Source organism: Cheilinus undulatus, linkage group 16 (assembly GCF_018320785.1).
Source record: "Cheilinus undulatus linkage group 16, ASM1832078v1, whole genome shotgun sequence".
NCBI lineage: Eukaryota > Metazoa > Chordata > Actinopteri > Labriformes > Labridae > Cheilinus > Cheilinus undulatus.
Window position 1 is genome coordinate 46764958 of NC_054880.1, and position 25629 is coordinate 46790586.

General features: G+C 43.0%; 1 protein-coding gene across 3 annotated transcripts in view; it reads left to right on the forward strand.

The window, feature by feature from the left end:
* The first annotated feature begins 241 nt into the window (after positions 1-241).
* lpcat1 (lysophosphatidylcholine acyltransferase 1) overlaps positions 242-25629 on the forward strand; it is a 53237-nt gene continuing 27849 nt past the window's right edge. For all 3 annotated transcript variants that reach the window (XR_005993041.1, XM_041808035.1, XM_041808036.1), the window contains exon 1: positions 242-393. Coding sequence is in view for 2 of the 3 variants with exons in the window: in XM_041808035.1 (XP_041663969.1) it covers positions 307-393 (87 nt within the window). In the remaining variant the exon portion in view is untranslated. The remainder of the gene's footprint in view (positions 394-25629) is intronic.

Sequence of the window (25629 nt, forward strand, 5' to 3'; positions counted from 1 at the left end):
TCTTTTCTCATATTTTGACCTTTTAGGTTCACAGTTTTAAATTTCAAGTTATATTTTGGCCTTGAAAACATGATTGTGACTTTATTATTTTTTATATATATTTGACTTTTAAAAGTATGATAATAACTTCTAATTTTGTGTTTTGACCTTTTGCACTAATAATTTTGACTTTTTATCTCAGATTTTGAGCCTTTTAACTGATCATTTTGACTTCTTAAATCTCATAATCATTTATGAAGCAGACTGTCCTAACTGCCTTCATCCACCACTTTCCTCTGTCCTAGAGTGTGGGCTAACACCGGAGAGATGAAGTCATCCAACAGCCGCTCCTCCAGAGTGGCTAAAAACCCTTTCGTCCACGAGCTGAAATTCACCATGAGAGAGAAAATACAGGTAAGGCAATTACAAAGAGGAGAACAATGCACATATCTACAGTTACACACACGACCTTCAGCTGAAACCTCTCCATAACACCTTACATGTTTATAAAGTGATTTTACTGAACTAAACCAGACTCACCTGGTCTGCTGACTGACATCTAAACCATGTCCTGTTCTGTTAGCCAGGGTTAACTAAACCAGACTCACCTGGTCTGCTGACTGACATCTAAACCATGTCCTGTTCTGTTAGCCAGGGTTAACTAAACCAGACTCTGCTGACTGACATCTAAACCATGTCCTGTTCTGTTAGCCAGGGTTAACTAGACCAGACTCTGCAGACTGACATCTAAACCATGTCCTGTTCTGTTAGCCAGGGTTAACTAAACCAGACTCACCTGGTCTGCTGACTGACATCTAAACCATGTCCTGTTCTGTTAGCCAGGGTTAACTAAACCAGATTCACCTGGTCTGCAGACTGACATCTAAACCATGTCCTGTTCTGTTAGCCAGGGTTAACTAAACCAGACTCTGCAGACTGACATCTAAACCATGTCCTGTTCTGTTAGCCAGGGTTAACTAAACCAGACTCACCTGGTCTGCTGACTGACATCTAAACCATGTCCTGTTCTGTTAGCCAGGGTTAACTAAACCAGACTCTGCAGACTGACATCTAAACCATGTCCTGTTCTGTTAGCCAGGGTTAACTAAACCAGACTCACCTGGTCTGCTGACTGACATCTAAACCATGTCCTGTTCTGTTAGCCAGGGTTAACTAAACCAGACTCACCTGGTCTGCTGACTGACATCTAAACCATGTCCTGTTCTGTTAGCCAGGGTTAACTAAACCAAACTCACCTGGTCTGCTGACTGACATCTAAACCATGTCCTGTTCTGTTAGCCAGGGTTAACTAAACCAGACTCACCTGGTCTGCAGACTGACATCTAAACCATGTCCTGTTCTGTTAGCCAGGGTTAACTAAACCAGACTCACCTGGTCTGCTGACTGACATCTAAACCATGTCCTGTTCTGTTAGCCAGGGTTAACTAAACCAGACTCACCTGGTCTTCTGACTGACATCTAAACCATGTCCTGTTCTGTTAGCCAGGGTTAACTAAACCAGACTATGACTCTGCTGACTGACATCTAAACCATGTCCTGTTCTGTTAGCCAGGGTTAACTAAACCAGACTCACCTGGTCTGCTGACTGACATCTAAACCATGTCCTGTTCTTCACGTTATGTTAGTTTCTAGTTAAACCAGACTCACTCTGCTGACTGACATCTAAACCATGTCCTGTTCTGTTAGCCAGAGTTAACTAAACCAGACTCTGCTGACTGACTCCTAAACCATGTCCTGTTCTGTTAGCCAGGGTTAACTAAACCAGACTCACCTGGTCTTCTGACTGACATCTAAACCATGTCCTGTTCTGTTAGCCAGGGTTAACTAAACCAGACTCTGCTGACTGACATCTAAACCATGTCCTGTTCTGTTAGCCAGGGTTAACTAAACCAGACTCACCTGGTCTGCAGACTGACATCTAAACCATGTCCTGTTCTGTTAGCCAGGGTTAACTAAACCAGACTCTGCTGACTGACATCTAAACCATGTCCTGTTCTGTTAGCCAGGGTTAACTAAACCAGACTCTGCTGACTGACATCTAAACCATGTCCTGTTCTGTTAGCCAGGGTTAACTAAACCAGACTCACCTGGTCTGCTGACTGACATCTAAACCATGTCCTGTTCTGTTAGCCAGGGTTAACTAAACCAGACTCACCTTGTCTGCTGACTGACATCTAAACCATGTCCTGTTCTGTTAGCCAGGGTTAACTAAACCAGACTCACCTTGTCTGCTGACTGACATCTAAACCATGTCCTGTTCTGTTAGCCAGAGTTAACTAAACCAGACTCTGCTGACTGACTCCTAAACCATGTCCTGTTCTGTTAGCCAGGGTTAACTAAACCAGACTCACCTGGTCTGCTGACTGACATCTAAACCATGTCCTGTTCTGTTAGCCAGGGTTAACTAAACCAGACTCTGCTGACTGACATCTAAACCATGTCCTGTTCTGTTAGCCAGGGTTAACTAAACCAGACTCACCTGGTCTGCAGACTGACATCTAAACCATGTCCTGTTCTGTTAGCCAGGGTTAACTAAACCAGACTCACCTGGTCTGCTGACTGACATCTAACCCATGTCCTGTTCTGTTAGCCAGGGTTAACTAAACCAGACTCACCTGGTCTGCTGACTGACATCTAAACCATGTCCTGGTCTGTTAGCCAGGGTTAACTAAACCAGACTCTGCTGACTGACATCTAAACCATGTCCTGTTCTGTTAGCCAGGGTTAACTAAACCAGACTCACCTGGTCTGCTGACTGACATCTAAACCATGTCCTGTTCTGTTAGCCAGGGTTAACTAAACCAGACTCTGCAGACTGACATCTAAACCATGTCCTGTTCTGTTAGCCAGGGTTAACTAAACCAGACTCACCTGGTCTGCAGACTGACATCTAAACCATGTCCTGTTCTGTTAGCCAGGGTTAACTAAACCAGACTCTGCAGACTGACATCTAAACCATGTCCTGTTCTGTTAGCCAGGGTTAACTAAACCAGACTCACCTGGTCTGCTGACTGACATCTAAACCATGTCCTGTTCTGTTAGCCAGGGTTAACTAAACCAGACTCACCTGGTCTGCTGACTGACATCTAAACCATGTCCTGTTCTGTTAGCCAGGGTTAACTAAACCAGACTCACCTGGTCTGCTGACTGACATCTAAACCATGTCCTGTTCTGTTAGCCAGGGTTAACTAAACCAGACTCACCTGGTCTGCTGACTGACATCTAAACCATGTCCTGTTCTGTTAGCCAGGGTTAACTAAACCAGACTCACCTGGTCTGCTGACTGACATCTAAACCATGTCCTGTTCTGTTAGCCAGGGTTAACTAAACCAGACTCACCTGGTCTGCAGACTGACATCTAAACCATGTCCTGTTCTGTTAGCCAGGGTTAACTAAACCAGACTCACCTGGTCTGCTGACTGACATCTAAACCATGTCCTGTTCTGTTAGCCAGGGTTAACTAAACCAGACTCACCTGGTCTGCTGACTGACATCTAAACCATGTCCTGTTCTGTTAGCCAGGGTTAACTAAACCAGACTCTGCAGACTGACATCTAAACCATGTCCTGTTCTGTTAGCCAGGGTTAACTAAACCAGACTCTGCAGACTGACATCTAAACCATGTCCTGTTCTGTTAGCCAGGGTTAACTAAACCAGACTCACCTGGTCTGCTGACTGACATCTAAACCATGTCCTGTTCTGTTAGCCAGGGTTAACTAAACCAGACTCACCTGGTCTGCTGACTGACATCTAAACCATGTCCTGTTCTGTTAGCCAGGGTTAACTAAACCAGACTCACCTGGTCTGCTGACTGACATCTAAACCATGTCCTGTTCTGTTAGCCAGGGTTAACTAAACCAGACTCACCTGGTCTGCTGACTGACATCTAAACCATGTCCTGTTCTGTTAGCCAGGGTTAACTAAACCAGACTCACCTGGTCTGCTGACTGACATCTAAACCATGTCCTGTTCTGTTAGCCAGGGTTAACTAAACCAGACTCACCTGGTCTGCTGACTGACATCTAAACCTTGTCCTCTTCTGTTAGCCAGATTTAACTATACCAGTGTCTGCTGACTGACTCCTAAACCATGTCCTGTTCTGTTAGCCAGGGTTAACTAAACCAGACTCACCTGGTCTGCTGACTGACATCTAAACCATGTCCTGTTCTGTTAGCCAGGGTTAACTAAACCAGACTCACCTGGTCTGCAGACTGACATCTAAACCATGTCCTGTTCTGTTAGCCAGGGTTAACTAAACCAGACTCACCTGGTCTGCTGACTGACATCTAAACCATGTCCTGTTCTGTTAGCCAGGGTTAACTAAACCAGACTCTGCAGACTGACATCTAAACCATGTCCTGTTCTGTTAGCCAGGGTTAACTAAACCAGACTCACCTGGTCTGCTGACTGACATCTAAACCATGTCCTGTTCTGTTAGCCAGGGTTAACTAAACCAGACTCACCTGGTCTGCTGACTGACATCTAAACCATGTCCTGTTCTGTTAGCCAGGGTTAACTAAACCAGACTCACCGTGTCTGCTGACTGACATCTAAACCATGTCCTGTTCTGTTAGCCAGGGTTAACTAAACCAGACTCACCTGGTCTGCTGACTGACATCTAAACCATGTCCTGTTCTGTTAGCCAGGGTTAACTAAACCAGACTCACCTGGTCTGCTGACTGACATCTAAACCATGTCCTGTTCTGTTAGCCAGGGTTAACTAAACCAGACTCACCTGGTCTGCTGACTGACATCTAAACCATGTCCTGTTCTGTTAGCCAGGGTTAACTAAACCAGACTCACCTGGTCTGCTGACTGACATCTAAACCATGTCCTGTTCTGTTAGCCAGGGTTAACTAAACCAGACTCACCTGGTCTGCAGACTGACATCTAAACCATGTCCTGTTCTGTTAGCCAGGGTTAACTAAACCAGACTCACCTGGTCTGAGACTGACATCTAAACCATGTCCTGTTCTGTTAGCCAGGGTTAACTAAACCAGACTCACCTGGTCTGCTGACTGACATCTAAACCATGTCCTGTTCTGTTAGCCAGGGTTAACTAAACCAGACTCACCTGGTCTGCTGACTGACATCTAAACCATGTCCTGTTCTGTTAGCCAGGGTTAACTAAACCAAACTCACCTGGTCTGCTGACTGACATCTAAACCATGTCCTGTTCTGTTAGCCAGGGTTAACTAAACCAAACTCACCTGGTCTGCTGACTGACATCTAAACCATGTCCTGTTCTGTTAGCCAGGGTTAACTAAACCAGACTCACCTGGTCTGCAGACTGACATCTAAACCATGTCCTGTTCTGTTAGCCAGGGTTAACTAAACCAGACTCACCTGGTCTGCTGACTGACATCTAAACCATGTCCTGTTCTGTTAGCCAGGGTTAACTAAACCAGACTCACCTGGTCTGACTGACATCTAAACCATGTCCTGTTCTGTTAGCCAGGGTTAACTAAACCAGACTCTGCTGACTGACATCTAAACCATGTCCTGTTCTGTTAGCCAGGGTTAACTAAACCAGACTCACCTGGTCTGCAGACTGACATCTAAACCATGTCCTGTTCTGTTAGCCAGGGTTAACTAAACCAGACTCACCTGGTCTGCAGACTGACATCTAAACCATGTCCTGTTCTGTTAGCCAGGGTTAACTAAACCAGACTCACCTGGTCTGCTGACTGACATCTAAACCATGTCCTGTTCTGTTAGCCAGGGTTAACTAAACCAGACTCACCTGGTCTGCTGACTGACATCTAAACCATGTCCTGTTCTGTTAGCCAGGGTTAACTAAACCAGACTCTGCTGACTGACATCTAAACCATGTCCTGTTCTGTTAGCCAGGGTTAACTAAACCAGACTCACCTGGTCTGCTGACTGACATCTAAACCATGTCCTGTTCTGTTAGCCAGGGTTAACTAAACCAGACTCTCCTGGTCTGCTGACTGACATCTAAACCATGTCCTGTTCTGTTAGCCAGGGTTAACTAAACCAGACTCACCTGGTCTGCAGACTGACATCTAAACCATGTCCTGTTCTGTTAGCCAGGGTTAACTAAACCAGACTCACCTGGTCTGCTGACTGACATCTAACCCATGTCCTGTTCTGTTAGCCAGGGTTAACTAAACCAGACTCACCTGGTCTGCTGACTGACATCTAAACCATGTCCTGTTCTGTTAGCCAGGGTTAACTAAACCAGACTCTGCTGACTGACATCTAAACCATGTCCTGTTCTGTTAGCCAGGGTTAACTAAACCAGACTCACCTTGTCTGCTGACTGACATCTAAACCATGTCCTGTTCTGTAAGCCAGGGTTAACTAAACCAGACTCTGCTGACTGATATCTAAACCATGTCCTGTTCTGTTAGCAAGGGTTAACTAAACCAGACTCACCTGGTCTGCTGACTGACATCTAAACCATGTCCTGTTCTGTTAGCCAGGGTTAACTAAACCAGACTCACCTGGTCTGCTGACTGACATCTAAACCATGTCCTGTTCTGTTAGCCAGGGTTAACTAAACCAGACTCTGCTGACTGACATCTAAACCATGTCCTGTTCTGTTAGCCAGGGTTAACTAAACCAGACTCACCTGGTCTGCTGACTGACATCTAAACCATGTCCTGTTCTGTTAGCCAGGGTTAACTAAACCAGACTCACCTGGTCTGCTGACTGACATCTAAACCATGTCCTGTTCTGTTAGCCAGGGTTAACTAAACCAGACTCACCTGGTCTGCTGACTGACATCTAAACCATGTCCTGTTCTGTTAGCCAGGGTTAACTAAACCAGACTCACCTGGTCTGCTGACTGACATCTAAACCATGTCCTGTTCTGTTAGCCAGGGTTAACTAAACCAGACTCACCTGGTCTGCAGACTGACATCTAAACCATGTCCTGTTCTGTTAGCCAGGGTTAACTAAACCAGACTCACCTTGTCTGCTGACTGACATCTAAACCATGTCCTGTTCTGTTAGCCAGGGTTAACTAAACCAGACTCACCTGGTCTGCAGACTGACATCTAAACCATGTCCTGTTCTGTTAGCCAGGGTTAACTAAACCAGACTCACCTTGTCTGCTGACTGACATCTAAACCATGTCCTGTTCTGTTAGCCAGGGTTAACTAAACCAGACTCACCTGGTCTGCTGACTGACATCTAAACCATGTCCTGTTCTGTTAGCCAGGGTTAACTAAACCAGATTCACCTGGTCTGCAGACTGACATCTAAACCATGTCCTGTTCTGTTAGCCAGGGTTAACTAAACCAGACTCACCTGCAGACAGACATCTAACACATGTCCTGTTCTGTTAGCCAGGGTTAACTAAACCAGACTCACCTGGTCTGCTGACTGACATCTAAACCATGTCCTGTTCTGTTAGCCAGGGTTAACTAAACCAGACTCACCTGGTCTGCTGACTGACATCTAAACCATGTCCTGTTCTGTTAGCCAGGGTTAACTAAACCAGACTCTGCTGACTGACATCTAAACCATGTCCTGTTCTGTTAGCCAGGGTTAACTAAACCAGACTCACCTGGTCTGCTGACTGACATCTAAACCATGTCCTGTTCTGTTAGCCAGGGTTAACTAAACCAGACTCTGCTGACTGACATCTAAACCATGTCCTGTTCTGTTAGCCAGGGTTAACTAAACCAGACTCACCTGGTCTGCTGACTGACATCTAAACCATGTCCTGTTCTGTTAGCCAGGGTTAACTAAACCAGACTCACCTTGTCTGCTGACTGACATCTAAACCATGTCCTGTTCTGTTAGCCAGAGTTAACTAAACCAGACTCTGCTGACTGACTCCTAAACCATGTCCTGGTCTGTTAGCCAGGGTTAACTAAACCAGACTCTGCTGACTGACATCTAAACCATGTCCTGTTCTGTTAGCCAGGGTTAACTAAACCAGACTCTGCTGACTGACATCTAAACCATGTCCTGTTCTGTTAGCCAGGGTTAACTAAACCAGACTCACCTGGTCTGCAGACTGACATCTAAACCATGTCCTGTTCTGTTAGCCAGGGTTAACTAAACCAGACTCACCTGGTCTGCTGACTGACATCTAAACCATGTCCTGTTCTGTTAGCCAGGGTTAACTAAACCAGACTCACCTGGTCTGCTGACTGACATCTAAACCATGTCCTGTTCTGTTAGCCAGGGTTAACTAAACCAGACTCACCCAGGTCTGCTGACTGACATCTACACCATCTCCTGTTCTGTTAGCCAGGGTTAACTAAACCAGACTCACCTGGTCTGCTGACTGACATCTAAACCATGTCCTGTTCTGTTAGCCAGGGTTAACTAAACCAGACTCTGCTGACTGACATCTAAACCATGTCCTGTTCTGTTAGCCAGGGTTAACTAAACCAGACTCACCTGGTCTGCTGACTGACATCTAAACCATGTCCTGTTCTGTTAGCCAGGGTTAACTAAACCAGACTCACCTGGTCTGCTGACTGACATCTAAACCATGTCCTGTTCTGTTAGCCAGGGTTAACTAAACCAGACTCTGCTGACTGACATCTAAACCATGTCCTGTTCTGTTAGCCAGGGTTAACTAAACCAGACTCTGCAGACTGACATCTAAACCATGTCCTGTTCTGTTAGCCAGGGTTAACTAAACCAGACTCACCTGGTCTGCAGACTGACATCTAAACCATGTCCTGTTCTGTTAGCCAGGGTTAACTAAACCAGACTCTGCAGACTGACATCTAAACCATGTCCTGTTCTGTTAGCCAGGGTTAACTAAACCAGACTCACCTGGTCTGCTGACTGACATCTAAACCATGTCCTGTTCTGTTAGCCAGGGTTAACTAAACCAGACTCACCTGGTCTGACTGACATCTAAACCATGTCCTGTTCTGTTAGCCAGGGTTAACTAAACCAGACTCACCTGGTCTGCTGACTGACATCTAAACCATGTCCTGTTCTGTTAGCCAGGGTTAACTAAACCAGACTCACCTGGTCTGCAGACTGACATCTAAACCATGTCCTGTTCTGTTAGCCAGGGTTAACTAAACCAGACTCACCTGGTCTGCAGACTGACATCTAAACCATGTCCTGTTCTGTTAGCCAGGGTTAACTAAACCAGACTCACCTGGTCTGCTGACTGACATCTAAACCATGTCCTGTTCTGTTAGCCAGGGTTAACTAAACCAGACTCACCTGGTCTGCTGACTGACATCTAAACCATGTCCTGTTCTGTTAGCCAGGGTTAACTAAACCAGATTCACCTGGTCTGCAGACTGACATCTAAACCATGTCCTGTTCTGTTAGCCAGGGTTAACTAAACCAGACTCTGCAGACTGACATCTAAACCATGTCCTGTTCTGTTAGCCAGGGTTAACTAAACCAGACTCACCTGGTCTGCAGACTGACATCTAAACCATGTCCTGTTCTGTTAGCCAGGGTTAACTAAACCAGACTCACCTTGTCTGCTGACTGACATCTAAACCATGTCCTGTTCTGTTAGCCAGGGTTAACTAAACCAGACTCACCTTGTCTGCTGACTGACATCTAAACCATGTCCTGTTCTGTTAGCCAGGGTTAACTAAACCAGATTCACCTGGTCTGCAGACTGACATCTAAACCATGTCCTGTTCTGTTAGCCAGGGTTAACTAAACCAGACTCTGCAGACTGACATCTAAACCATGTCCTGTTCTGTTAGCCAGGGTTAACTAAACCAGACTCACCTGGTCTGCTGACTGACATCTAAACCATGTCCTGTTCTGTTAGCCAGGGTTAACTAAACCAGACTCACCTGGTCTGCTGACTGACATCTAAACCATGTCCTGTTCTGTTAGCCAGGGTTAACTAAACCAGTCTCTGCTGACTGACATCTAAACCATGTCCTGTTCTGTTAGCCAGGGTTAACTAAACCAGACTCACCTGTCTGCTGACTGACATCTAAACCATGTCCTGTTCTGTTAGCCAGGGTTAACTAAACCAGACTCTGCTGACTGACATCTAAACCATGTCCTGTTCTGTTAGCCAGGGTTAACTAAACCAGACTCACCTGGTCTGCAGACTGACATCTAAACCATGTCCTGTTCTGTTAGCCAGGGTTAACTAAACCAGACTCACCTGGTCTGCTGACTGACATCTAAACCATGTCCTGTTCTGTTAGCCAGGGTTAACTAAACCAGACTCTGCTGACTGACATCTAAACCATGTCCTGTTCTGTTAGCCAGGGTTAACTAAACCAGACTCACCTGGTCTGCTGACTGACATCTAAACCATGTCCTGTTCTGTTAGCCAGGGTTAACTAAACCAGACTCTGCTGACTGACATCTAAACCATGTCCTGTTCTGTTAGCCAGGGTTAACTAAACCAGACTCACCTGGTCTGCTGACTGACATCTAAACCATGTCCTGTTCTGTTAGCCAGGGTTAACTAAACCAGACTCACCTGGTCTGCTGACTGACATCTAAACCATGTCCTGTTCTGTTAGCCAGGGTTAACTAAACCAGACTCACCTTGTCTGCTGACTGACATCTAAACCATGTCCTGTTCTGTTAGCCAGGGTTAACTAAACCAGACTCACCTTGTCTGAATAATGACATATAAACCATGTCCTGTTCTGTTAGCCAGGGTTAACTAAACCAGACTCTGCTGACTGACATCTAAACCATGTCCTGTTCTGTTAGCCAGGGTTAACTAAACCAGACTCTGCTGACTGACATCTAAACCATGTCCTGTTCTGTTAGCCAGGGTTAACTAAACCAGACTCACCTGGTCTGCAGACTGACATCTAAACCATGTCCTGTTCTGTTAGCCAGGGTTAACTAAACCAGACTCTGCAGACTGACATCTAAACCATGTCCTGTTCTGTTAGCCAGGGTTAACTAAACCAGACTCACCTGGTCTGCAGACTGACATCTAAACCATGTCCTGTTCTGTTAGCCAGGGTTAACTAAACCAGACTCACCTGGTCTGCTGACTGACATCTAAACCATGTCCTGTTCTGTTAGCCAGGGTTAACTAAACCAGACTCACCTGGTCTGCTGACTGACATCTAAACCATGTCCTGTTCTGTTAGCCAGGGTTAACTAAACCAGACTCACCTGGTCTGCTGACTGACATCTAAACCATGTCCTGTTCTGTTAGCCAGGGTTAACTAAACCAGACTCAGACCTGGTCTGCTGACTGACATCTAAACCATGTCCTGTTCTGTTAGCCAGGGTTAACTAAACCAGACTCACCTGGTCTGCAGACTGACATCTAAACCATGTCCTGTTCTGTTAGCCAGGGTTAACTAAACCAGACTCACCTGGTCTGCTGACTGACATCTAAACCATGTCCTGTTCTGTTAGCCAGGGTTAACTAAACCAGACTCTGCTGACTGACATCTAAACCATGTCCTGTTCTGTTAGCCAGGGTTAACTAAACCAGACTCACCTTGTCTGCTGACTGACATCTAAACCATGTCCTGTTCTGTTAGCCAGAGTTAACTAAACCAGACTCTGCTGACTGACTCCTAAACCATGTCCTGTTCTGTTAGCCAGGGTTAACTAAACCAGACTCACCTTGTCTGCTGACTGACATCTAAACCATGTCCTGTTCTGTTAGCCAGGGTTAACTAAACCAGACTCTGCTGACTGACATCTAAACCATGTCCTGTTCTGTTAGCCAGGGTTAACTAAACCAGACTCACCTGGTCTGCTGACTGACATCTAAACCATGTCCTGTTCTGTTAGCCAGGGTTAACTAAACCAGACTCACCTTGTCTGCTGACTGACATCTAAACCATGTCCTGTTCTGTTAGCCAGGGTTAACTAAACCAGACTCACCTGGTCTGCTGACTGACATCTAAACCATGTCCTGTTCTGTTAGCCAGGGTTAACTAAACCAGACTCTGCTGACTGACATCTAAACCATGTCCTGTTCTGTTAGCCAGGGTTAACTAAACCAGACTCACCTGGTCTGCTGACTGACATCTAAACCATGTCCTGTTCTGTTAGCCAGGGTTAACTAAACCAGACTCTGCAGACTGACATCTAAACCATGTCCTGTTCTGTTAGCCAGGGTTAACTAAACCAGACTCTGCAGACTGACATCTAAACCATGTCCTGTTCTGTTAGCCAGGGTTAACTAAACCAGACTCACCTGGTCTGCTGACTGACATCTAAACCATGTCCTGTTCTGTTAGCCAGGGTTAACTAAACCAGACTCTGCTGACTGACATCTAAACCATGTCCTGTTCTGTTAGCCAGGGTTAACTAAACCAGACTCACCTGGTCTGCTGACTGACATCTAAACCATGTCCTGTTCTGTTAGCCAGGGTTAACTAAACCAGACTCACCTGGTCTGCTGACTGACATCTAAACCATGTCCTGTTCTGTTAGCCAGGGTTAACTAAACCAGACTCTGCTGACTGACATCTAAACCATGTCCTGTTCTGTTAGCCAGGGTTAACTAAACCAGACTCACCTGGTCTGCAGACTGACATCTAAACCATGTCCTGTTCTGTTAGCCAGGGTTAACTAAACCAGACTCACCTGCAGACTGACATCTAAACCATGTCCTGTTCTGTTAGCCAGGGTTAACTAAACCAGACTCACCTGGTCTGCTGACTGACATCTAAACCATGTCCTGTTCTGTTAGCCAGGGTTAACTAAACCAGACTCACCTGGTCTGCTGACTGACATCTAAACCATGTCCTGTTCTGTTAGCCAGGGTTAACTAAACCAGACTCACCTGGTCTGCTGACTGACATCTAAACCATGTCCTGTTCTGTTAGCCAGGGTTAACTAAACCAGACTCACCTGGTCTGCTGACTGACATCTAAACCATGTCCTGTTCTGTTAGCCAGGGTTAACTAAACCAGACTCTGCTGACTGACATCTAAACCATGTCCTGTTCTGTTAGCCAGGGTTAACTAAACCAGACTCACCTGGTCTGCTGACTGACATCTAAACCATGTCCTGTTCTGTTAGCCAGGGTTAACTAAACCAGACTCTGCAGACTGACATCTAAACCATGTCCTGTTCTGTTAGCCAGGGTTAACTAAACCAGACTCACCTGGTCTGCTGACTGACATCTAAACCATGTCCTGTTCTGTTAGCCAGGGTTAACTAAACCAGACTCACCTGGTCTGCTGACTGACATCTAAACCATGTCCTGTTCTGTTAGCCAGGGTTAACTAAACCAGACTCACCTGGTCTGCTGACTGACATCTAAACCATGTCCTGTTCTGTTAGCCAGGGTTAACTAAACCAGACTCTGCTGACTGACATCTAAACCATGTCCTGTTCTGTTAGCCAGGGTTAACTAAACCAGACTCACCTGGTCTGCAGACTGACATCTAAACCATGTCCTGTTCTGTTAGCCAGGGTTAACTAAACCAGACTCACCTGGTCTGCTGACTGACATCTAAACCATGTCCTGTTCTGTTAGCCAGGGTTAACTAAACCAGACTCACCTGGTCTGCTGACTGACATCTAAACCATGTCCTGTTCTGTTAGCCAGGGTTAACTAAACCAGACTCACCTTGTCTGCTGACTGACATCTAAACCATGTCCTGTTCTGTTAGCCAGGGTTAACTAAACCAGACTCTGCTGACTGACATCTAAACCATGTCCTGTTCTGTTAGCCAGGGTTAACTAAACCAGACTCACCTGGTCTGCTGACTGACATCTAAACCATGTCCTGTTCTGTTAGCCAGGGTTAACTAAACCAGACTCTGCTGACTGACATCTAAACCATGTCCTGTTCTGTTAGCCAGGGTTAACTAAACCAGACTCACCTTGTCTGCAGACTGACATCTAAACCATGTCCTGTTCTGTTAGCCAGGGTTAACTAAACCAGACTCACCTGGTCTGCTGACTGACATCTAAACCATGTCCTGTTCTGTTAGCCAGGGTTAACTAAACCAGACTCTGCTGACTGATATCTAACCCATGTCCTGTTCTGTTAGCCAGGGTTAACTAAACCAGACTCACCTGGTCTGCTGACTGACATCTAAACCATGTCCTGTTCTGTTAGCCAGGGTTAACTAAACCAGACTCACCTGGTCTGCTGACTGACATCTAAACCATGTCCTGTTCTGTTAGCCAGGGTTAACTAAACCAGACTCTGCTGACTGATATCTAACCCATGTCCTGTTCTGTTAGCCAGGGTTAACTAAACCAGACTCACCTGGTCTGCTGACTGACATCTAAACCATGTCCTGTTCTGATAGCAAGGGTTAACTAAACCAGACTCTGCTGACTGACATCTAAACCATGTCCTGTTCTGTTAGCCAGGGTTAACTAAACCAGACTCACCTTGTCTGCTGACTGACATCTAAACCATGTCCTGTTCTTTTAGCCAGGGTTAACTAAACCAGACTCTGCTGACTGACATCTAAACCATGTCCTGTTCTGTTAGCCAGGGTTAACTAAACCAGACTCTGCTGACTGACATCTAAACCATGTCCTGTTCTGTTAGCCAGGGTTAACTAGACCAGACTCTGCAGACTGACATCTAAACCATGTCCTGTTCTGTTAGCCAGGGTTAACTAAACCAGACTCACCTGGTCTGCAGACTGACATCTAAACCATGTCCTGTTCTGTTAGCCAGGGTTAACTAAACCAGACTCACCTGGTCTGCTGACTGACATCTAAACCATGTCCTGTTCTGTTAGCCAGGGTTAACTAAACCAGACTCACCTGGTCTGCAGACTGACATCTAAACCATGTCCTGTTCTGTTAGCCAGGGTTAACTAAACCAGACTCACCTGGTCTGCTGACTGACATCTAAACCATGTCCTGTTCTGTTAGCCAGGGTTAACTAAACCAGACTCTGCTGACTGACATCTAAACCATGTCCTGTTCTGTTAGCCAGGGTTAACTAAACCAGACTCACCTGGTCTGCAGACTGACATCTAAACCATGTCCTGTTCTGTTAGCCAGGGTTAACTAAACCAGACTCACCTGGTCTGCTGACTGACATCTAAACCATGTCCTGTTCTGTTAGCCAGGGTTAACTAAACCAGACTCACCTGGTCTGCTGACTGACATCTAAACCATGTCCTGTTCTGTTAGCCAGGGTTAACTAAACCAGACTCACCTGGTCTGCAGACTGACATCTAAACCATGTCCTGTTCTGTTAGCCAGGGTTAACTAAACCAGACTCACCTGGTCTGCTGACTGACATCTAAACCATGTCCTGTTCTGTTAGCCAGGGTTAACTAAACCAGACTCACCTGGTCTGCTGACTGACATCTAAACCATGTCCTGTTCTGTTAGCCAGGGTTAACTAAACCAGACTCACCTGGTCTGCTGACTGACATCTAAACCATTACTGTTCTGTTAGCCAGGGTTGTGTAGTAGATTGTTGGAAACTCCTGCTCAGAAAGAGGTGGCTGTGTCCGTGTGTTATCTAAATGTGTTTTTAAAGTATTTTATTTTATTGTTGTAGTGAAACGTCAAGGATGCTGAACTTCTAATTGGCCCTAAATGATGACGACACATTTATGAAGCCCTCAGTATCATGCATCCTGAGTTTACTGAACAACCCGGCATATTAAGGGTTAATATTGAGGCATTTCTACTGTTAAGTGGAAGTTATGAACAAAAATATTCTCTGTCCTAGATGAGAGGAACATATTTTGAGTTAGCTTTAGGTGGGCCTTATTTAACTTCAGTGTTTTTATTTTCCTTGTTGATATACAGAAATGAATCTACTTCCTTTTAAAGAGCTCTGGAGTCATTACAGGGTCACACTACTCAGTGTCTCCATGAAGGGTCCTGTCATTGGATTCACCATGTGTCACTTGTGCATTAGACCAGCAGTGTCAAACTCAATCACAGAAGGGGCCGGATTCTGGATTAAGGTCTAGCCTGAGGGCCTAACAGGGTCTACATTAAACCAAACTGCCAACCTCATTTTCACCAGTAATACATTATAGGGAAAAAATAAGCACTGATGACAAATGATTATGAGATTTAAAAAGTCAAAATGATCAGGTAAAAGGCTCAAAATCTGAGATAAAAGTCAAAATTATTAGTGCAAAAGGTCAGAACACAAAATTAGATGTTAATATCATACTTTTAAAAGGCAAATATATAAAAATAAAGTCACAATCATGTTTTTAAGGCCAAAATATAACTTGAAATTTAAAACTGTGAACCTAAAAGGTCAAAATATGAGTTAAAATGATAACAATAAATATTAAAAGCTCAAAACAGAAGATAAAAGTCCAAATAATAGATAGAAGTCATAACTGTGCTGTGGAAAATTGAAAATATGAAATAATAACACAAATGAATCTCACACATTTTTAAAATGTTTTTATTTTACTCTTTATATTTGTCACATTTTTATGACTTAAGGATATTTGATATAATCAAGGTTAAGTTGACATTTTAATACTGAAGGAAATCTGACCTCATATTTTAGGGCCAGTTAAAGAATATGAGATTATCTCCCAGGCCGGCTATAACTGTACCACGGGCCGGATTTGGCCCCCGGGCCTTGGGTTTGACACCCATGCTTAGACTGAGAACCAGGGTTAGGGCTATTTTACCATTGGGATTAGAAAGGACAGACTTTCTCCTATAAACTCTGTCTGCTCTTCCCTTCTCTGCTGTTTTGCCTTTTCTTTTCCCTGAGTACAGTCTAGTAGGCATACAGGCACAGCATGTTTACCCTCAGGTGTGAGCACAGCGGTAAACAAGCCAGCCAAGTTTCATGTACACGCAGTCAGTCTGGTTAGAACAGGTCAGTTCCCAGCGTAGTAGGAGTGAGGAATGATTTGGCTTAGGTTAAAGTCAAGATTATGACTACTTAGATAAAGGCTCTTCAGCATTGGTGAGCTATCATATGAAACAGCTGATCCTCAGATCGTAGCACCAAATTATGTGTGCAAGTTGGGCGAATATTAGAGAAGTGGTGGGATATATACCCTAGTGGTTTTGCTGCAGGAAGACAACTGTAGGCAGATACTAAATCAGACTAAATCGATGGTTTGTGTGTAGCTGAAATACTTTGTCATCAATCAGCCAGTGGATCAATGGGCTGTTGTAGATTGATCTTTTCTAACTATGAAATTGATATTTTGTATTCAGGCTTGTTATGATGTCCCTCTCTTCTTAATTTCATGAAGTATTTAACCATCCTTTTTCTTTTTTTAATGTAAAGTTGTTTAGAAGGCATGAACAGCCCTTGCAGTTTTCCCCAAAGCAGCGCCCTGAAAGAGTTTACACTGGTTAGAAATCCCACAGTCCCACAGTCAAAAAAGAGGAGGAAGTACACTTCCTCTACCCTACCCCATCACTTATCTGTGAGCTCAGGAGCCTTGAAGACCAAGCAGTCTTTCATAGCAGATCACACAAAGCCCAAGGCTCTGAAAGGTTCAAGCCTTTCCTGTATCAGTTCCCAACAAATGCAGCATGTAAATGAAGTGACCCAGGTCTTCTGTATTTCCTTTTGGTTTGGTATTGTTTCTCTTCTGTGAAGAGTGCTTTACAGCTTGGCTTTGTCAGTCCCCCTCCCCACTGCCTTGTAGACTGCAGTATCTCTGCTAAAGGACAGCAGCTGTACTGTGAATGCTAGCTAAATAGTTGCTTGATTTGAACTTGGACTACTTGCTTACTACTCACAGTGCTTGTACAGTGCAGACCACACTCACTCATTCACACACTGATGGCAAAAGCTGCCATGTAGAGGGACCACTAGCTAATCCTTTTCAAACACACTCACATTCACAAGTGCAGCACACGCAGCAATGTGTTTACCCACGACATGAGCTGGAACTCACAACCTTCAGGTTGCAAGATGACCAACTGCCTGCAGAGCCACAGTCCCCCCATTGTCTGATGCATGATCTGTTTTATAAGTGTTATTATTAATGGTAAATCTCTTCCTGAAATCAGCAGTTAGATGTGCTAAAGGCCAGCTTTAAATTATTAGGACACAACAGATAAACGGCTTTAAATGATATCTGTCTTGTCCACAAAATCTGCCAACTACCAGTGTTAGTCCAAAGGGCCAGTATCAGCCGATGCTGATGTTGAACTGATGTATACTAAATAAATCAACTACATGTGTTTTTCTAATTGAACAGACTCAACAATAATAGACTCCAGCTATCAACACAGCACGAAGCCAAACAAGAAAATGGAAGAATTTATGAATAAAAGCAAACATGTCCTCAGCTTTACACACCAACTAAGGCAGTGGTGTCAAACTCAGTCACAGAAGGGGCCAGATTCTGGATTAATGTCTAACCTGAGGGCCTAATAGGGTCCACATTAAACCAAACTGTCAACCTCATTTTCACCTGTGATATATTATAGGGAAAAATAAGCACTGATGATAAATGATTCTGAGATTTAAGAAGTCCAAATGATCAGTTAAAGGCTCAAAATCTGAGATAAAAAGTCAAGATTATACATTGAAAAAGCCTTAATATTAGCTAAAATACCAAATAATAACTATAAAAGGTAGGGGTGCATGATAATGATCAGGCCAATAACAGGAAATTATTACGTCAGTCCAATAAGTCTGATATCATGACGACTAGCCCCGATAACATATATGTTTTTGTTGGCAGTGCTGGCGTTTGTTTTCTTTCTCACGAGACTACACATTCCAAAACAGCAGGTGGCGCCGCAGCACACGACCCGCTGTGAAGCACCAGAGAAGAAGAGGAAGCAGCCCCTGTGCTAAAATGTTAACAACATAGTGGCGTATTTACAGGGGGGATAACACGACTGTGTGTGTAGAATTTGCCCTGCAAAGGTTGCAAAGAGTAGAAAGAAGTCCTCAGTGGATCTTATAAGTCATTTAAGAATCATCCTAGCGACGTTTAAACGAAACGGCAGCAGCCACTAACCTCAGCCGCGGGCATTAGGACCGAGTCAACGGTTAATACCAGGCAGAGCGCTGATCGTAAGCAGCACTGAAAACTGCAGAAAGTTTGCCAGAGCCAAAAGGCGCAATGTTATAATAACAAAATCAGTCTGACAGTCCCCTTATCCATTGCTGCTTTCATAGACGTGTACCTGCCTGCTCTGTTTGACGTGGTTTCATTCAGTTAGACCACGTTAGGAACAGAAGTTTAGCCACAGACCACTTTACATTCTTAACCTATCTCTGATGTGACTTATGTCAGTGCATATTTTTAATCTTTATATAAAACATCAGCTCGCTTTAATTCTGGCTTAAGCAGCCAAAAAAAAAACAAACAAACAAACAAAAAAACAGACCCCCAAATATCTCCATTTGTTAAACATAACAGTCTGTTATCATTTGGTTTTATGTCAGTTGTTTGTGTCTGTTGTACTTGGTACGCAAATGTTTAACTAAAAAAAGTGAACTATAAAAACAGGTATAAATCAGAATAGTTCTTTGCTTTGAAAAACAGGAGTGATATTAGTTAAAATTAGTTGTAAATATCTTTGCCTACTACATATTAACCCCTTCTTACCCACAGATGTGCAAAAAAACATCAAAAAACTTCTTTTGTTAAATCGACAATTGAAAAAATGTATCGGTTATTATCGGTTATCGCCCATCGGTTATCATAGGAAGTTATCGGTATCAGTTCGAAAAAATACTTAGCGTGCATCATTAGTAAAAGGTCAAAATATGGGATAAATAACAAAATTAATATTAAAAGTTCAAAAAATAAGACAAAAGTCCAAATAATAGATAGAATCCATAATTGTGCTATACAAAATTGAAAACATGAAATGAAATGACAAATTAATTTCCCACATTTTTAAAATCTTTTTATTTTTACTCTTTATATTTATCTTATTTTTATGACTTAAGGATATTTGATATAATCAAGGTTAAGTTGACATTGTCATACTGAAGGAAATCTGACCTCATATTTTAGGGCCAGTTAAAGAATATGAGATTATGTTGTGGGCCGGTATAACTGTACCACCGGCCAGATTTGGTCCCCGGGCCTCGAGTTTGACACCCATGCTGTAAGTGAATTAGGATGAACAAAGAAAGACTTAGCTGACGTTGGTCCCGCTTAAATGTGCTCAGACAGACAGTGGATATTTACAGCTGGTTTATATGTTATATAGGTTTTATCTGATATCTGTCATACTAATATCAACCTGATTAAACTGCATATCTAGCAGGTAGAGAGGACAGAGATGAAGGCTGTGGCGTGGATATCCTTATCTAAATAGTCTGTGTCTGATTTTATGCTGCCTTTGTTTGTGTCAGAAGCGTTGGGACCGTTGCGTCTTCTGTGAGTCTCCTGAATATTTAATGTGCCACAGATGTTTTAGCATATTGGTGAACTTAACCCTCTGGCCAACACACATTCTTTCAATATTAAATATGAATGTGAAGACAAACATTTAACCCTAAATAGGAACTGTACCTGTCCGGTCAGTATTTCAGAAATCACTGATTTGTGTTTGTATTCCTTATTTTCCTGATAGACTGTCATTCCCATTCTGTAACTCAGCAGCAGCTTTTTTTCGGCTCGTCCCTCTCCTACATGGATAGGTGCATGCATTTAATCTGATATTTATTTGATGATCACTACAGCAGCCTATTCAGAACTTTGCTTTGCCATTCCTGCACAAAAGAGACTGTTTGCTATCAGAGAATCTGACATGTCACAGATGAATAAGGAGTAGAATTACTGCAATCTGAGAAACAGACTTTTACCCTACAGTATTAGAGGGAGGATGTGCTGCAAAGATTTATTGCAGAAGCATATTTACAGCACTTTCTCAGTGGATGGAGTAGGACTCTCATAAAGCAGCAGGGATTGCTTTCCTCGTTTTCATACCTCCTACTGAGAAAATGTCAGCAGATCCTCCCTGATGGATTCTTAAAGCTATGATGATGAGTGAGTGGGCATCAGGGATGGGGGTGAGGAGGCAGGGAGGAGTGTTATAGCATCATAAATAACCCCCATGCCTTTTTATTTATTAATACAGCCTGGCTATGTGCACCTGCTCTTTCCTGGAGAGGGAGACACACAGGAAAGATGGCCAAGGAAATACATCGCACACAGGGAGGGAGATTGATAGCTGGAGGACAGGGTGGATGGATGGTGGGGGGAGGAATTCCTCAGGGACAGGATGTTACCATAGGACAGGTCTGTAGGTTGATGAGAGAGTAACATCAGGATGAAGAGATGGAGCAGAGCTCTAAAGAGGGGGAGGAAAGGGCCAGAAATGTCACCGTCAGAGTTTACACCGACGGCTTTGACCCTGTTAGCACACATATGCACACAGTGCCTCGATTACATCATAAGGAACGAAGCATGGCAGCTCAGTCAGCTGATCTCTCCTGTGGCTTCAGTACATTTAAATTCAGGTACACCAGTTATACCTGGGCTATGCCCTATACTGTATTTGAGCAGTTTCTCACCACTCCCTCACTATGTATATATCACTATGCATACAAACGGATGGCTAGCTAAAGTCTGTCCAGTATAAAGAACTGCCAAATATTCCCAGCGACGCTAAACGGATACAGAGGCTGCAGGTTATGCTTCTAATCGTCTGTAAAGAAGGTCTCACACTTAATGACTTTATAGAAAGACTGCTCAGAGTCGACCTGCTTACACAAACATCATCAGAACTATTGCAGGCATTATGTTGACCTAAAAATATCTGGCATGTATTTTAATGATGTAATTTCACTTTTATCCTATCTTCTGTCATGGAGGAAGCAGACTTATACTCTACACAGCCCTCAGTCAGAAGGGGAAGTGCAAAATGTCATGTTGTCCATAGTTTTGTATGATTGGTTATAACATTTTACACACTATTAGACAGAGCTGACACAAACTGAATGTAGTTTAGAGTACAGACAGATTTTCTTAACCCTCAGGCATCACTAATGTACTACCCTTTAAAGCCATTAAGGACAAAAATGTCCACTTCCAAAAAAACTGCTATAAAAACTGAACAGATTCATTATTTTCTGCTCTTTTTTGCATAAATCTCTTAAACAACTTCAGCTGTGCTCAAAACTACCAAACATTCAGTTATTTTGAGGATTTTAACCCTTTAAATCCCAGCTTGATTACTTAAAGTCAATGTTGATTTATATGAAAAAAAGTGAAAAATGTGAAACCTTCCTTGGATGGCTGGGGTGTTATTTCTAAATCCAGCTTGGACGTGTCAGTGATTAGCCAAAATATTGACTTTGATGCATTTTTAGTTTTATGTAGCATCTGATTTAAAATTTACTACCCTTTAAAGACACTAAGGACAAAAACGTCCACTTACAAAACAACAATAAATATAGCATACATTAATGTTTTTTCTGCTTTTTGTGGTCAAATATTTTGATCATCTTCTGTTCTAATCAAAAAGATCGATTCTTGAATAATTCTGAAGATTTTAACCCTTTAAATGCCAGTTTGATTACAGGATGGTCATATTTTTTCTACAACAACACACTAAACAGTCATTATTTTCCAGAAAACTAATGTTGGGTGGGGGAGTGTAAATCAGTCCTGGGTATGTCAAACATTAGCAAAAATATTGACTTTGATGCATTACTTAACATTAGCAACATTAGCTATCATGGCTTGATCCTGTGTTGTTGTTAGTGTCTTTGCTAACATTAGCTACATTAGCTATCATGGCTTGATCCTGTGTTGTTAGTGTCTTCGCTAACATTAGCTACATTAGCTATCATGGCTTGATCCTGTGTTGTTGTTAGCGCCTTTGCTAACATTAGCTACATTAGATATCATGGCTTGATCCTGTGTTGTTAGTGTCTTCGCTAACATTAGCTACATTAGCTATCATTGCTTGATCCTGTGTTGTTGTTAGCGCCTTTGCTAACATTAGCTACATTAGCTATCATGGCTTGATCCTGTGTTGTTGTTAGTGTCTTTGCTAACATTAGCTACATTAGCTATCATGGCTTGATCCTGTGTTGTTGTTAGTGTCTTTGCTAACATTAGCTACATTAGCTATCATGGCTTGATCCTGTGTTGTTAGTGTCTTCGCTAACATTAGCTACATTAGCTATCATGGCTTGATCCTGTGTTGTTGTTAGCGCCTTTGCTAACATTAGCTACATTAGATATCATGGCTTGATCCTGTGTTGTTAGTGTCTTCGCTAACATTAGCTACATTAGCTATCATGGCTTGATCCTGTGTTGTTGTTAGCGCCTTTGCTAACATTAGCTACATTAGCTATCATGGCTTGATCCTGTGTTGTTAGTGTCTTTGCTAACATTAGCAACATTAGCTATCATGGCTTGATCCTGTGTTGTTGTTAGTGTCTTCGCTAACATTAGCACATTAGCTATCATGGCTTGATCCTGTGTTGTTGTTAGTGTCTTCGCTAACATTAGCTACATTAGCTATCATGGCTTGATCCTGTATTGTTGTTAGTGTCTTTGCTAACATTAGCAACATTAGCTATCATGGCTTGATCCTGTATTGTTGTTAGTGTCTTTGCTAACATTAGCAACATTAGCTATCATGGCTTGATCCTGTATTGTTGTTAGTGTCTTTGCTAACATTAGCTACATTAGCTATCATGGCTTGATCCTGTATTGTTGTTAGTGTCTTCGCTAACATTAGCTACATTAGCTATCATGGCTTGATCCTGTATTGTTGTTAGTGTCTTCGCTAACATTAGCTACATTAGCTATCATGGCTTGATCCTGTATTGTTGTTAGTGTCTTCGCTAACATTAGCTACATTAGCTATCATGGCTTGATCCTGTGTTGTTGTTAGCGCCTTTGCTAACATTAGCTACATTAGCTATCATGGCTTGATCCTGTGTTGTAAGCGTCTTTGCTAACATTAGCAACATAAGCTATCATGGCTTGATCCTGTGTTGTTAGCGTCTTTGTTAACATTAGCTACATTAGCTATCATGGCTTGATCCTGTGTTGTTAGCGTCTTTGCTAACATTAGCTACATTACTTATCATGGCTTGATCCTGTGTTGTTGTTAGCGCCATTGCTAACATTAGCAACATAAGCTATCATGGCTTGATCCTGTGTTGTTGTTAGCACCTTCGCTAACATTAGCTACATTAGCTATCATAGCTTGATCCTGTGTTGTTGTTAGCACCATTGCTAACATTAGCTACATTAGCTATCATGGCTTGATCCTGTGTTGTTGTTAGTGTCTTTGCTAACATTAGCTACATTAGCTATCATAGCTTGATCCTGTGTTGTTGTTAGCGCCATTGCTAACATTAGCAACATAAGCTATCATGGCTTGATCCTGTGTTGTTGTTAGTGTCTTTGCTAACATTAGCAACATAGGCTATCATGCCTTGATCCTGTGTTGTTGTTAGCGTCTTTGCTAACATTAGCAACATTTGCTATCATGGCTTGATCCTGTGTTGTTGTTAGTGTCTTTGCTAACATTAGCAACATAAGCTATCATGGCTTGATCCTGTGTTGTTGTTAGCGTCTTTGCTAACATTAGCAACATTAGGTATCATGGCTTGATCCTGTGTTGTTGTTAGTGTCTTTGCTAACATTAGCAACATAAGCTATCATGGCTTTATCCTGTGTTGTTGTTAGTGTCTTCGCTAACATTAGCTACATTAGCTATCATGGCTTGATCCTGTGTTGTTGTTAGTGTCTTTGCTAACATTAGCAACACTAGCTATCATGGCTTGATCCTGTGTTGTTGTTAGTGTCTTCGCTAACATTAGCTACATTAGCTATCATGGCTTGATCCTGTGTTGTTAGTGTCTTTGCTAACATTAGCAACATTAGCTATCATGGCTTGATCCTGTGTTGTTGTTAGTGTCTTTGCTAACATTAGCAACATTAGCTATCATGGCTTGATCCTGTGTTGTTGTTAGTGTCTTTGCTAACATTAGCAACACTAGCTATCATGGCTTGATCCTGTGTTGTTGTTAGTGTCTTCGCTAACATTAGCTACATTAGCTATCATGGCTTGATCCTGTGTTGTTAGCGCCTATGCTAACATTAGCTACATTAGCTATCATGGCTTCATCCTGTGTTGTTAGCGCCTATGCTAACATTAGCAACATAAGCTATCATGGCTTGATCCTGTGTTGTTAGTGTCTTTGCTAACATTAGCAACACTAGCTATCATGGCTTGATCCTGTGTTGTTAGTGTCTTTGCTAACATTAGCTACATTAGCTATCATGGCTTGATCCTGTGTTGTTAGTGTCTTTGCTACCATTAGCAACACTAGCTATCATGGCTTGATCCTGTGTTGTTAGTGTCTTTGCTAACATTAGCTACATTAGCTATCATGGCTTGATCCTGTGTTGTTAGTGTCTTTGCTAACATTAGCTACATTAGCTATCATGGCTTGATCCTGTGTTGTTAGTGTCTTTGCTAACATTAGCTACATTAGCTATCATGGCTTGATCCTGTGTTGTTAGTGTCTTTGCTAACATTAGCAACACTAGCTATCATGGCTTGATCCTGTGTTGTTAGTGTCTTTGCTACCATTAGCAACACTAGCTATCATGGCTTGATCCTGTGTTGTTAGCGTCATTGCTACCATTAGCAACACTAGCTATCATGGCTTGATCCTGTGTTGTTGTTAGTGTCTTCGCTAACATTAGCAACACTAGCTATCATGGCTTGATCCTGTGTTGTTAGTGTCTTTGCTACCATTAGCAACACTAGCTATCATGGCTTGATCCTGTGTTGTTAGTGTCTTTGCTACCATTAGCAACACTAGCTATCATG